This window comes from Bactrocera latifrons, unplaced genomic scaffold (genome assembly GCF_001853355.1).
Source record: "Bactrocera latifrons isolate USDA-ARS-PBARC rearing strain unplaced genomic scaffold, ASM185335v1 scaffold_11, whole genome shotgun sequence".
Classification (NCBI taxonomy): domain Eukaryota; kingdom Metazoa; phylum Arthropoda; class Insecta; order Diptera; family Tephritidae; genus Bactrocera; species Bactrocera latifrons.
The window spans coordinates 3,002,258-3,018,418 of record NW_017534519.1 but is presented as its reverse complement, the minus strand read 5'-3'; the positions used below and the strand labels follow the sequence as shown (position 1 = coordinate 3,018,418).

Genomic DNA, 16,161 nt, shown 5'->3' with positions numbered 1-16,161 from the left:
ACCTTGTATCCAGAAACTCGAATTGTTGGATGAAGCTTGCGGTTGAATACTTTCTGCACTCGCTTAAGTGTCAGTCGCCACTGCTCCGTTCTTACCGAGCCCAGATTGAGTAATATCTTTAATGCCATAGTTATGGAAAAGCTTCAAAGAATAAACGAGAGTTATCCAGGGTAAATCTGTAATGGCCTAAACCTTTCTGCAGGGCACTGTAAGAAACTCGATTTCTTTTGCATGGCCTCCACGGCACGCACTCAGAAGACGTGGAACCAAGTTCTCGACGGTTTTCAAGCATAAATCGTCCGTTACTGCTGCAATTTACATTTGATATTCGAACGAAGTTCATCGATCGTCGCTGGCTTGTCGGCAGAGATCACCTAGGCGCCCAATTGACTGGGTCATTTCGTGAGATAACACRTTCACCAAACTTGGTTTTCAATAAATCGATTGGACATTCACTGTGTGGCTTGTGGCACCGTCCTGTTGGAACCACATACTGTCCAAGTCCATATCATCCAATTCTGCACAAAAATATTTGTTTATCATTGAGCGGTAGCGTTTCCCATTCACAGTAACGTGTTGGTCTGGTTCATCACGGCAGAAGTGCAGGCCCATGACGTCGCTGACCCATAAACCGCGACAAGCCATAATTTTTTTGTGATCAATGGTGCCTCAAGTTTTGATTATTGAGGAAGCCATTCAACCAGAATTTTTCGATGAAAATTCAGATCATTTTCAAGTAACACCACACGACGATTCTGATGATCAAGCGRKTTCATTWCTTGCWTCAATTTGATCTTGTAAGGATGTAGGMCWAKACCTTTTCGAAAAATTCGTCACAACRACGTCACAGAGATGCCCAATRYTTGAGAACRACKTGTGARAGATTGATTTGGGTGTTCCTCAATGAATATGCTAGCAGCAGCAATATTCTCGACACTRCGGGCACTTCTTTGTCTCACTRTCACGGGAACATTTTATGCTGTGACTTTGGTTTCAAACTTTTACCACTAGACGCTCTATTGTTGATTTGACAGATCGRTGACGAYCATAAATTGGACATTMTTAAAGTTGAGGCCACTGACTYCGAATTTCKATAGTAAAYTTTAGTAATTTTGATTTTTTGATGGATCGTRTCTTTCCATGAYGAAATGGCAAACCTTACTGAGGAGAAATRCAAAAGGGTGCAAAAAAACATGGCGCCGAAAAATTTAAATACTTTCAAAGACACAAGGTTTAAAAAACGGTGCTCACCTGCTGTAAGTAAATCGATTRAGCTGATTGAACTGAGCGGATTCACTTCAGAAAGTCATAACTCAAATTYCAAAATCGGGTTAAAACTTTAGTATGATATTAAACAAAATTATATGTGCCCCTTATTTCCATCATTTCAATTATGAACGTTTTCCACTCACTTTCGTTTTAATTATGAGATTTTCCCAAAAACTGAGCACTTTTTCGAGGCACTGTATTGCAGGCCAGTCCATAAATCAATGCTTGTTGGGCTGCCTGAATTGCTTGTAGTAGGTGTTGCTGCAACATATATAATACTACAGTACATGTGAAATTAATATGTGCCTGCTGTTGTTGTTGTTGCTGTAAACACTATTTATTACTTAAACCCGCTTATTAAAAGTTCATTATCGCAAATTTGACATATCCGCAGTGAAGCGACGACTAAAGTCACCTCACAAGCGCTCTTAGCAACAACAAAAACATGTGTTGCAACAAGCAAAGACAAAAACAAGAAAGAGTGCTTGGCTTTGTTGCCGTAATAACAAGTTATAACGTGTGGCATGCGACCAAGGCACAAGCAGTACTTAACTTGCACACACGCATACATACAAACATATGCGTTTGGGTGCATGTGTGTGGCTTGATGTAAGATGCACAATCAAGTTGCCTTAATGCCAATAAGGATAAGATGCGCAGGTATATGCAACGCACGCACACGCGCGTTATGCAGATGAGCTTTAAACAACAACAMCAACAACGGAAGCAAGTGGGTAGAACGCAAACAGCAGCTACTTGAGTCGAAACGTGAGCGCCTTAGCAGCCTTACAGCGCTTAATATGATAATTTCACTATACAAACACACGCACACACAGGCACACAGAAGTCTKCCACACGAGGGGCGCATGCTTACGGCAACTGTAGCACGTCACGCATACGCCCTGACAGTCCAAAGCGCCCGCTTCAGCTTCATGCATTAACTATGTAAATATGTGTGTGTGTGTGCGAATGTGTTTGTGAAACTATGTGTTCGTTGCAAAGTCAGTGAGCTATGCGTTGTTGGCGTGTGCTGAGGAGCAAATGAACTTCGGCTGCCACTGCAGCTGCTCATATTTATGCAATATGCAACATACAATAAGCATCATGCGTTGCATTGAGGCAACAAAGCTGCTGCAAAATCAAAATGAAGAATTCAAAATGCAAATAAATGGAGAGTTGCGGCTTAACTTAAGTTKCTGCTAAAGTTACAGCGTTCGAAACTTAAAATGGTGCATAAAATGAATTCTTCTCCGCTGTCTTTTAGACTCTGTTTTGATTACTGCAGTCATGAGCGTAACCACTCGTCGGTGTTTGGTATTCTCAATCTTGTTTAAAACATGTGAACAGCGTATTGGGTTGCTATTTAACCTTTCAGCAGACAATTTGAACCTAATAACTTGTTATGAAATCTAATCAAGGCTTTGTCGATGAATTAGCGCTAGTAGCGCCCTCTTTTTCCACGAGCGATATGAAAAGCTTGGCCTTTTTTAATGTTAACACTTTACCGGTTCCGAGCAAGAATGTGTTCTTTCTTGTTGTTGCCTTTTATGTATAATAATTTCAGGCGAATGTTGCTGTTTTCATGATGCTTGATGCTTACTTTGTATAAAGTTTGCCGCAGATTTTTGTACTAAAATTCCTAAATAAGTGAGAATGAGGATGCTAACGAATACAGTGGGTTCAATAATTATTTAAAAATCAATATATTGTACTTAAACTGTTCCGAATAGCTTCAAGGTGCGTGTCTATCAAGTAATATTGTATGATMAATTTTGACCCCGACTGACAAAATMAAATACATGTTCGGGTATTTAAATAAAAAAGTCTACTATCATACTCAAAATGGGCTCCTGAGCTTAATGGGATGAACTCCAGTGTGTTAAGCCAATTATGCTTTTTTTTTTGGCTTCGGCTCTTTTTTGGAGCACCATTTGCTAGATTGTAGGACGTCGGAATCATAAAGTCACGACTCGTCATCAGTAGTGCGTTGGATAAACGTAGGGTTTTTTGCAAAACATTCAGGTATTTTGGTATGAGCCTTCCTCCGCTCCTCATACCGGAAAAATTATCCCAAATGTGTTGAGTTTATCCAAAAGATTATTTTTGGATCATTTGCTTTCTCTCTGTTGACTATTCAGTGTTTCAATAACTTTTGCGACGTTATCGCCATTGAGTCGTCAGAGGTGGAGAGCCGACTCACAGCAATTTTAAAAGTTTGTTCTAATTGTAAACAACATTGTTTGTTTAGGTCTAAAAATAGGTTGTTCCCTACAATTAGGCTCACTAGCGCTATACATACGAGCGAAGACACGCACCTAATATCTTAAATTTGTTCTTTTTTATGATTAGTTGGTTTGATAATGGTTCTATGCTCTGAATATGAAATAATATATGAATATTTGGAACTGTAAGTTGCATTCAACGTATTTCTATTATTTCTAGTGATTATGTGTGGGAAGTTTCCTTTAGAACGTTTAATGAGAAACTGAAATAACGAAATCCTTCCAGTAGGCATATTTTTCAATCTCTAAATTTTCAGTAAGCTGGTGAGATGGATAGAGGTTATATATTTTTATAATTTGTCTTTTTTATTATTATGGATAATAGATAAGAGAGAAACAATTAGTTGCCTTAAAGAGTTCGAAAAATCGTATCCAACTGATCCAATGTTAAGGTATTAAGACAGTTCCGAAAACTCAATTTTAAATTTTATTTATTTTTCGTTGTTCGCTGTTGTGCAAAGTAATGAGTATTTCAACAAAAAATGCAACTACAACAAACATGTTTATTACTTTTAATTATTAACTGCAGAAGTGTATATAAAAGAGCAGACGCTGAACCAATTTTATGCCATTCATTCATACGCCATTTAAGCGAAAACCCAAAACCAAAAGCCGTTTGCATTAAAAATTAAAGCAAGGGATATCAAAGAACTTAAATCTGCTTAAAACACCACTTTAACTATTTARCACATCATTTGCTGCCGCTTCGGCGCTCCCTGCCAAGTTTGCCGGGCGCAGCGCAAGCTCCTTCACTTATTARACATTTTCACTAGACAAGTCAGTCGTCTATGATTTTTATGGTTGTTGGCTTGAAGTAAAGCTCATATCGTGGCAAGTAAATTTGCAACACATACAAGCAAGYAGACGGCATATTCAAATAAGGGACGAGACGAAAGCGAAATGGAAAACGACGGAAAGGTTGAAAAGTTGGCGAAAAGTTTTCAGCAAATGTTTGCTGGAAGTATTAGCTACCCACCCATCTGGTGTACRCTGTTGACTGCMCGTGCCTTTGCGTGTGTSCATTTGCGATGAACGTAGATGTCTTTGCTAGTTTGGCAAAGGCGGGACTTTCTCGCTTTTCGGCGCTGAACGARGCCGACRAACGGTTGGGTGCAAATTACCGCCATTTCGGTTTCACACATATGAAAACCGAAAGCGAAGTAGGACAAACACACACACACATGCAACACATTCGCATAGTAATCTGCATATTGATGCATATGTGTGTGTGTGTGTGTGTGCGTGTCATGTGTCATATGACATCGAACAGTAGGCACAACTTTTGGCCAAATTTTGAAATTGGTTCAATTACATTTGAATACATTGAATTCGCCGCAACGCGCACAAACGCACAGCGTACCAACTACGCACATACACACATACATACTGCAAACGCCTGTCATAGAATATTATATATGCTGGAAGTTATTCGGCTGGCGAAGTGCGGGCATATTTAAACAGTTGGGATTTTCAATTAGCAAACACACGCTCTTTAGCAGCYAAATSTGTGTGTGTGTGAGYCTAGCAGTGTCACATGATTAAATGCTAATTAAGGTTGGCGGCTSAAATAATTCCGACTTAAGGCTCCACTGTTGTCATAATTAAATGCGTAGCCGCTTCCTTATTTGTTGTTGTCGTTGTTGTTGCTGTTTATCTACTCATTAATTCATCAAATTAAATCATCCCTAAATATGTGTGTTCACGACCCAATTACAAATACCGTTATTACGTAATTATGCAACTATATGCATTTGTCGGTTTGTGTGTGTATTAAGCAAAAGTTTATCTAATTTACAAAATAGTTGAACTATAAAGTTGTTATTGCAACCCAGTSCTGCAGCAGCTAATGAAAGTGACCGCATTAAGTATTCTTACTTAGCTGTACTCGTTGTTCATTAATATTGAGCGCTCGTTATTACTTTTTATCCCAGTGCCTTAGTGAGGAATTAGGTTCTGCTGTCGGTCGGTCGATTTCTGTTCAGCTGTCGGTATTAATAACCGAGCGCAGTCTTGTATACTTGTATCTTTTTGGCTTCCCATGGGAATGTGTTTTAGTAGCTGAGGTGATTACAGTGACTATCAAGATTGTACACACTTTTAAGTTTACACAAATATTTACACCCTGAACAGGGAATATTAAGTTTACTACGACAAATGATCTCAATTTTGGATACATTTAACTGAACTTCGGACACATCCTTTCCTCCACGAATTGCCTTACRAACTGARCGATAAAAATGTTCATGTATGGAAAAAWWTTTATTTGACGAGATATCATCATGAAATTTTTCTTAGGCTGGGCTACAATCTCCAAATATATTATGCAGATCGGACCATTAAAGCATATAGCTGTCAAACAAACTGATSGATCAAAAGCAAGTCCTCATATGGAACACTTTTTTATCATCACGAAATTCGGAACGGTATAATCTTTGAAGAAATTTTTTAGATCGCACCACCATTGCATATAGTTGGGTATGAGAAATTTACCAATTAAAATCAATTTYTTGTATGGCATCCCTTGTGTTTCAGAAAGGTGTTACAAGTTCGRTTCATCCAATTGGAAATTTCATTTTAAACTAAGTACAATGAAGTAATCATATAAGTGATCCAAACCTTCTCGTGTCCAGATCGTATTTCATCGTACAACATCTGTATTATTTCCACTTCTCAATATATAATACTACATAATGTAATTTCAAATAATCGGACATTCATAAAGCTCTACAAAATGCGACAAGTAAATATTTAGTCGCCGATTCAATTTTTCCGCAAAACGAAATAGACACCGAAATAATGTAGAGAAATATTTCGAACTTAGCAAATACCGATAAATCGGAAGAGATGGCAGAAGTCCAGACKCTGAACCCAATTTTCGACGGCTTTCAAGCATAAGTCGSCCGACACTGCTGCAATTTCAAGKTCGATATTCGTAYGAAGTTCATCACTACTTGACGTATCATCACAGGAAATAGTCTAACGSCGTTAAATCTCACGACCGAAASGGCCAATTGACTGGGCTATTTCGTGAGATAACGCTTGTGGCGCCGTCCTGTAGGAACTACATATTATCCAAGTCCATATCATCCAATTCGGGCCAAAAATGTTCTTTTATCATTGAGCGGTAGCGATTCCCATTCACAGTAACGTGCCGGTCTTGATCATCACGGAAAAAGTACGGCCCAATGACTCCGCCGGCCCATAAACCATACCCAATTTTTTCGGGGTCAATGCATTACGTGTGGACTGTTTCCTGACCAGTAACGTATGTTTTGCTTATTAACGAAGCCATTCCGTCGAAAATGAGCCTCATCGCTGAAGATGATTTTTCGATGAAAATCCAGATCAAAATTTCAAATTGTATCTCAGCCCAACTCACGAATATACGAGGATTCCGCTGGTCAAGCGGCTTCAGTTAATGAGTTAATTTGATCTTGTAAGGATGTAGGCCAATATTTATAAGCAAAATTCGCCATAACGACCTCATAGATATGCCCAATGCTGGAGAACGACGTGTGAGAGATCTTCCTCTATTGATGCGCTAATGGCAGCAATATTCTCCACACCACGGGCACTATTTATCTCACTGGCACCAGAACATTTTGCACTGTGCCTTTTTATCTAACAGGACGATTATGACTACCCTAAATTGGGCGTAGCGCTCTTAGATTTTAATAATTTCGAGKCTTTGTTGAATTGCATGTCTTTCCATGATAAAATGGCATACCTCACTGAAGAGAAATGTCAAAAGAGCGGGAAAAATATGGCGTCGTTTAGTCTATCGGTCTACTTTTGTACCACCCTATTGAAAAACCGTTAATAGATACATATATATAAGAGATTTCAGTTTCGATCAATTTTTTTGAATGTGGATAAAGACTATCCACTTTTTAGGTAATCTAAAACAATTTAGTTCGACAAGTAAAAAGAACTTTCGTAGCTAAATAAAATATAATATATCAAGAATTTTGCGCGCATGCTTGCGAATAATTTGAAGCATAACTGTGTGCCAATATTATATGCGCTGTAACTCCTTTAGCTGAGGGCAGTAGCTTCAAAAGATTTATGAGTTAAGTGGTTGTGAAGCGCTACATGAGTTATGCTTCCTCCGAGTATTTATGCACTGGCAACGAACGAAGTATTTATTATCTGCCCACATGCAACACAATTCACGACATGATATAATATTCACTGTACACATACACACACGCAAGTACATACATATGACTTATATGCCATGAGAAGAGAAGCCATCGAGGTAAATACGCCAATACAACCTGTTACAGTGGCAGCTCTGCTGGAAACTGGCAGCGCAGCTAGTCGAGTCAAGGAGATCGCTCTGGTTTTCGTGGAAATATTAGAACGAGCTGAGGTGGTCAGATACTGTGAACTGCATGAGGCTGTGTGGGCGAGATACTGCATGGGTTGGGTGTAATATGGAAAAAGTTCGACCATCATAAATTGCAACTATCGCACAAGTGCTGCGATATTACTTTCATTGCACGAGTATCGACAAGGATTACTCGTTAATATGTATGTAATTGTAGGTAGAGCAAAAGTTATATGTTTAATGTTTCTGTAGTCCATCTTCTTTCCGCTAATTATCTTCAGCAGATATATTATCAGGGTCACAAGTTCTAAATTATATTTTTATTGAGCAATTTAATGAAGTGTTTTCGTATGCAGACGTTCTTTTGAATGTTGCTTCTAAAAAAAGGATTTGAAATCGCCCAGTCAATAAATGGGAGTCCGAAATTTGTAAGTGTATTGTGTGTGCTAATGTCATTTCATGCTATTTTAAAAGCTAAATCCTGTATTTGAGAACCAAATATTTGGAAAACAAACCTTTCCACAAAATTATGCAATTTTAGCTTATCCGATTGTCCTCTAAGGGGTAGTTAGGCTATAACACGGCAGGTAATAACGTTAAACGCAACGGACTTTGTCCTCCAAGGAGCTGCAATTTTCCTTTAATTCAATTGCTGACCATTGCAGAGAATTCCTCGCAATCTCTATGAAAACTCTTAGTTTTATATAACTACCACACAAGAAGGTGGAAACTTCGATAACAAAAATGCCTGGAAATCGTTGAATGGCAATAAGTAGAGAAATATGACGAAATAAAGAAAAATTACGACTACTCACATAAACTATTATGGTTTGGAAGCAGACGAGGATGAGAGAAGTAGAAGCAGAAGCTGTGCTAGGCATTCAAAAAAAAGCTCTGACTTTCCGACTTTATCAACAATAAAGACAAGCGAAACGTATCCTCTGTTGCACGCCTCCGCCTGCAGCCAATATATGTGCCAACATCTGCTTTATTTGAKCAGCTCCTTCACTCTTCACACCCCAGCAMCAGCTTATACGCTTTCTTAGTCGTACATAGTACTTTTTTCCAGCTCTCTTTTAGCAATAAAGCCCACACGTTGCATGCCACAGCGCCACACAGCCACTCAAGCATTCGCCTTAACTTAGCTAAACACTTCGACTAGGCAGCAGCGACTGCGGCCGCAGTTCAACGCTCGATTGCCTGCCAACTGTGTAAYGCGTTGTTGACGTTGCCGTTGCCGTCTTCAATGGAGCTTTTCATATCACGCAGCCACTCGCGCGCCGTCAAACAGCCAGCAGACAGTTTACAGTMGCRGACAAAATCTACAAAAATATTCTTCACCAACAAACAAGCGACACACAAACAAACGCGCCATACAAGYATTCAGTTACGAAAACCCAGCTTCCCAACAGCGGCGAGGAATCAAAGTGTGGAATGCGACGCGACACACCTACATAATAATATTTTCTCGGGTATCAAGCCAAATCAGAAAAATACGAAAATGCGTTAATGGCTTTGAGAACTGATATTATGATTATTATGTAATTATATTAAGAGTAATTTAAGCTTTTTTCGAGTACATTTTCATCTGCTTATGAGTGTGTTTGATTCTTTTCAAGTTTCTCTTTTTCTCAAAGTTCTTCGCATTATGTGAATGACAGTCGTAAGCCCCGAATACAACAACAATAAATTCATTTGAATTACGCGTCTATTTATGAACTCATTTCTTCACTGCTTAATTTTTTTGTTCTTGGTTTTTGTTTTTGGCTTGCCACATTCCGATGAACTCATTGTCTGTCGGCAGAAATTATTCCATAATGATGCCACAATTGACTGCAATTAAGATTGCAGTGCTTCTTAAATTGCTTTTAATGACAACTTTCGCCTAAGCCCACTTTAAGGCTCAATTGCAATAGAAATTTAAAGAGATTCCCTGATTAATAAATTAGGATTTATTGTATATGGTCACYTCCGCAAATACCAAATGCAATAGCTGGAAAGTACTAGAAAGTTATGCGCACATGGATAAAAGGAACTAATGGATTACATCGATATCTTTTCATGACTTTAATTTTTTTGTTCTTATACCTAAAGAAATAGAAATGAATGCTAATTAGAAATAATTAAAAAACATTGCAATCAGCAAAGTAATGGATAGTAATCTGGTAATTAAAAATGTAATTCATTATTTTTCAATTACTTTAATCATTACWKTGCATTACATGCGATGTTAGTTTCAAACTATAACTACATATAAAAGAACATACATACGTACATATACTTGTTTTTGGACAAAGGTACACGTAGTTTTCTTGGCAAAAATGTAATKACTGGTATTTGCATAAAAGAATTAAAAAACTGTTGTTTTTTGTAACTAGCAATCTAATGGATAGTACTCGTACCTACAGAAAACCCAAAAATTTAGTCAAATTACTTTYTAATTACTTTAATCACTACATTGCATTACACGCTATATTTATTCTATTTCTAGCACTTACTGCATATAAATGAACATATTTGTTTGTAATCAAACCAAAAACGTAATCAAATTACTTTTTAATTACTACAATGATTTCAATTACTTTAATCATTACATTRCATTACATGCGATGTTAGTTTCATACTTTAACCACATACAAATGAAGTTTATACGTATATTTGTTTTTTTCAAATGTATGTGAGCATTTTTACTGGTATTTGGGAATAACAAAAAGTAATTAATGGTATTTACGTAATAGGAATTAAAAAAAAAACTGTTGTTTTTTGTCATTAGCAACGTGATGGATAGTAATCAAAAGAAGCCAAAAATATAATCAAATTACTTATTAATTACTTTAGTAATTACATTGCATTACTCGAAATATTTAATCAGATACGGACAACTGCCGCATATAAACCCATATTGTCTTTTAATTACTACAATAATTTCAATTACTTTAATCATTACATTACATTACATGCGATGTTAGTTTCATACTTTAACCACATACAAATGAAGATATAATATATACGTATACTTGTTTTCTGGACAAATGCTCACATAGTTTTACTGGTAATTGAGATTAACAAAATGTAATTAATAGTATTTACATAAAAGAAATTTAAAAAACAACTGTTGTTTTTTGTTATTAGCAACGTGATGGATAGTAATCAAAAGAAACCAAAAATATAATCAAATTACTTTTTAATTACTTTAACAATTACATTGCATTACACGCAATATTTCACCACATTTGGACATTTACTGCATACAAAGGAATATATTCATTTGTAATTAAAAGTTAACTCGCAATTATGCTAGTCATTTATATTGGAAAATGTAATTAATGGTAATGCTGACAATTAATACTCATTTTTAAGTATAATATCTATAATAAAAAAATAAACAAATTTCTTAGCAAATAAGTATCAGCACACTTTTCACTACGCAATTCCTAGCATTACATAATAATATGTTTACATTTTAAAGTACTTGATTACACCAGTCAATAATGAAGTTGCCGTTTTATAATTTGTTATCAGATATTACCGCCAATTACTTAACTGCTTAGTTTATCCGGTGAAATGCCAATAAACCCCACGCGTTATTTGCTTCAGTTGCTCCAATCTTCAATTACTACATTATCATCTTCACGGTTCTGCTCTCTTCCTGCGCGTTAATTTTATCAGTTGAATTGTAATTTCTCGTTTGTTTTAATTAGATGCACGAAACTTTGACATCTTAAACGACGACAAGTCGTTTTTRCTACAAAACACGSCGTTCCACGCGAAAGCCTACAACTTCATCGCCTGCCGCGCCTAACTGCTTGCGGTGCGATTTGACACCTTGTACGTTTGAGCGGTTCTCAGGCAGTTTGAGGTGCGCTTTGTAGTATTTAATGAATTTAAATTGTCTTCGTTCACTCACCACCAAACTAAAAGAAGCACTCAAACACACTAACACACAAGCCATAACTGTGATACCTTCATTTTACCGTTACTCGTTCGTATTTCTAATTTCACTTTTCACATTTCAATGAAAATTACTTAATTATAACAAATAAGCTAAGTCGCTGCCTTTCCAAGCGTTTGCATTTTGAGTCGCCAAATGAAGTCTTAAGTACCTTCTGATTACTTTGGACTCAAAGTGGATGGCGCTGGTCCGAAATTCTGCACTAATGCGGTTACAGTTAGATTGACTACGCCACCGCAATTTCACTTTTCATCATTCAGTCTGCAGTATATTTACCTCCGTCGCGTTTTGTTGTTGTTTTGATATTTAGGATTTGATTCGAAAAGTGAAAGTGGCGCCCCTTCGCAGTCCTCACTTAAGATTATCACTTAGTCTACAGTATCACCGTTTGTTGTTGTAGTTACTTTTTTTTCTTTTTTAATTTGTACGTTTCTTTGTTGTGCCGGCTATCACATGCCATCCGCTCGTTTACAGTTAACTCAGTTAATTTAAGCACGCTCGAACAGTCGCATAAGCGCTGACAAATGCTGCCTCCATTCACAGCCAACGTTTCTCGTGCTGATAATAAGCTGCTGTGCTTTTTCCTTCCTTAAGCTCTGCTGCTGTGCTCTGTAGGATTCGCTTGTTCTTCTAACTYGGCTCCTGCCATCACATCTTCACTTGCTTTGTGTTGTCACTATTTCGTTGTTGCTGTAATTTAATTAAATATTTTCACACCTACTTTATTTAATCTCCATCGCATTTTCGGTATTTAGCAGCGTCGTCACATAGGGAACTGCGCTTCGTATTTACCGTAAACTGGTGCGCGCCTTGAAGTATGCACATATTTTGTACATTGTTGCTGCGCTGTAGCAATTATTGCAGTTGTCATTGCTTCTGCTACCAGCAACATTGGAGAGGACGGTTTGTGTCGCTACTTTATGGTCGCAATAGCTGTCGACTGCAATAAGGAATGCCAACTGATTACGGATCAGCAATCAGTCTTACAGTGCAATGAAGTGCGCAGAAGAATGGATTTGCTTTCCACCATATACACTGTGGTAGGGAGACCAAAGTGAAAATATTTAATTGTATTAAGGGGTTTTCTCATATTATATAAAAAATGAAATTTTTAATTGTCTACTATTATCAAAGAAATTCTGAAATTTTTGGAACAAAATATTTCAAACTCAACCGATGCGATGCCATTTCCGGTGCCCGCTCGAAAACAATATGCGCCCGAGTTGGAAAGATAACTCCTTACGGGATCATCTGAAGTAAAAAACATACGTGCTTTAACTAAAACTTTTACTTAGAACTTAAACGCGAAGGGAAAATACTGAAAATTAGATTTTTGACAGACATTTTTACAAAAAAATGTAAATTTCAGTGAAAATTTTGCAACACTTTTTTTTCAAATATTTGTAATCGAAAAAAATTCTTCATGTAAAGTTTCATGAAGATCGGKGGAGTAGTTCTAGAAAAATCTTTCCAACCAACTTCAAACACTGTCGCAATTGGTCTTARAATTCAGGGTATTTACAAGTACAAGTACATGAACAATTACAATTCAATCGATTACTACTATTACAATTATTAYATTGAATAGAATGAAAACCACAATTGCGGCTGTAATTACAATACAATGCACAAAATAACTTTCAAATACCGAAACTTTCGCGAGTTTGGCAACCCTTTTTCGGCTTATCCATCACAGCTTTTAGTCTWACGAATATTCGTATAAATATAGCGCAGGATGCGTAGCGTCAAGCGAGCGGAGTAATTGTTGGTTAGTCGCTCTCCATTRCCGCCACCCCTTGTACTCGCATCCGAAAGCCTCAAACTGCAGGCAGTGCGGCGAGTAATTGCGAAACTGCTGACTAGCGATAGTCGCGGGTCACGAGTAGGCGGCGCCGTCATCCAAAGGGGCAAGCGTGCATTGCAACTCCAGCGAAAGCTGGAGTACTTTTTTATTGCACTTTCACTTAGCGCGCGTGTAACAGCAATGCAATTGGGCTTCGGGGTGCCGAGCGCACTCTTCTTGTTTAGCTTGATGGCGGTGGAGGCACCTAATGAATAAAGTCACTGCGAAATTAAGTGCAACTGCAATTACATTAAAGTTTTCTCGTTTTTCGAAGCCACAGCGCAGCACACCACAAGCGTCACGCGTCGGTTGCCTAGCTGCGCGACTACACTTTTGGGGGCTTAAATAGAAGTTTAATGAGTGCCACACAGCAGGCAGTCGATTGCCGCACAATAATCAGACCGTTATACCCTCCACCGCCGCGACTGCGGTGCCTGAATTAGTGCGACAGCTCTTTAAGCACCATTGACGTTGCTATGATGTTGCCAATGCGTTCGACGCCGCGCYGCCCCGCGCYGTTGCCATTGCACAGCCATGCGTGTCCTTCGTTGTTTTTTGGTGTAACAGTTTCGCGTTTCCACTTAATCTTCTAAAGTTTAAATTGAAAGTGCAATTTCCTGGATATAATAATAAATTTCACATTGCTTTATTGTTATGYCTCAATACTAAAGTATTGCTCTACGTTTCTTTTAGGGCCACCTGGACCACCAGGCCCACCGGGCAAACGGGGGAAACGTGGCAAGAAGGGCGACCCGGGCGAAAAGGGTGATCCGGTAAGTATCAGATTKGCGCCCGCAAACGTCTGTTGCGCGACTGTTGCTGKGCTGGTGAATATGGTTATGATATTTATTGCTCATTTTCACATGACAGGGCGTCAATGGTGTGAACGGCGAGAAGGGCGCTGCCGGCAGACCGGGCGACAAAGGTCAAAAGGGTGATGTYGGCCATCCGGGCATTGATGTCTTCCAAACGGTGAAGGTGAGTACATGCAGCGGCGGCTAGTCCACAAGCTAACCGAAACTGTTTTGTTGCAAATAATTCGATTTCAAAGAACAGCTGCGCTGCTAACGGTATTAAAATATTGCCAAAAAAAATAACAGTAATTTCATTTAAAATGCTGCGCATTATTTTTACAGCTAYGTTTATATTAATTTACTAAAATAACGTGTTTTTAGGGGCTGAAGCGCTCGGTCACGACCTTACATGGCGGCACTTTAGGTTACGCTGAAATTGTTGCTGTCAAGGTACCACATTACTCGCACTATATACCAACATTGTTGTTGTTGTTAGTTTTGGTTTTTTGTTGGTTTTTGTATTTGTTGCACACACACTCTTCCACATTGGCTGGCTCACGGGCTTACCAACCGCAGCCAATTTCTGTGTGGTTTCACTTTGAAGTAGCGAATTTCGGTTTTTTCTCGGCTCTTTCGGTTTTATTGCTCATTTGTTTTTGTAGTTATCGTAGTTGTTGAATGTTTTATTTATAGTATTTTGCTGGTTAAACCTTTTTATTTTGTTGCTGATAATAACTTTTTATTGTTTGTASTTTTTATCGCTGTCGTAGTGGTTTRCGTTAAATGTAGCGCTGTAAGCAYTAGTTGTTGTTGTAGCACCTAGTCCTTGACTGGAATTTTATTTAACATTTGCCTGTCAACCACAAAGCCTTTCACAGCGATAATTTCCTTTCCGATTGTTAACCAGACTAATAATTACAGGGAAAAGTTTCTCTGACCATTTTTTTTTGTATTATTTGTTTTTGTTTTTGTGGAATGTAAGTTTGTAATGTGATATTACACACATATGAGAATATTTGTAGTTTTTTTTGTAGTCATTGAAAATTATTTTATGCTCATTCAACATACTGTTGTTGCAACAAGTAAAAGGACATTTTTGTCTACTCAAAAGTATAAAAAATTCTATTAAATCATGGGAATCTGAKTAGTTGTTAGGGCWATTCAGAATCTTGTGCAAATGGTCTTACATCTTTGCAATCGCAAATTAGCCAGCATATTTTTGCTTTTACACTAACAAAATGTATAGCGATGCACCTGCTACACCCTTGCAAATAAGCAACACTAAAACGCCATTGTATTATTTGAAAAACTGGGTTGCAAATTGCCAGCTGCTGTCAAAAATAAAAACATTGTAAACAAAGAGAAGAAATTTTTGTAAATTAAAAATCAAGAAATTTGAAATTTTTGCTATGTGCCACATAAAAATATTTCTTACCATCARTATCCATAATATCTCCAGCAGCTTCATCAAATAAAGCGTCAGTTAATTTTTCCCCAAAACTTTTTCTCGGCATATTTTCCAATTTGTGCGAAAATTTTGTTTGCAATGTTTTTCTTCACCGAGCAGCTGTGAATTAATGGTCTTTGCAAGGGTTACACAGAAAAAAAAAAAATAAAAGCCGTTCATAAATATTTGCAATTGCATAACTTTGCAAACTCAGATGCACAAGATTCTGAATTGCCTTATTGCG

The 16,161-nt window shown here is 37.7% G+C and overlaps 1 protein-coding gene across 1 annotated transcript in view; it reads left to right on the top strand.

Annotated features, from left to right (window-relative positions):
• LOC108972015 (collagen alpha chain CG42342) overlaps positions 1–16,161 on the top strand; it is a gene marked incomplete in the record, with an annotated part of 110,293 nt that overhangs the window by 31,474 nt on the left and 62,658 nt on the right. The window contains 2 exon segments of the mRNA XM_018938447.1: positions 14,370–14,449; positions 14,547–14,654. Of these exon segments, the coding sequence (XP_018793992.1) occupies positions 14,370–14,449; positions 14,547–14,654 (188 nt within the window).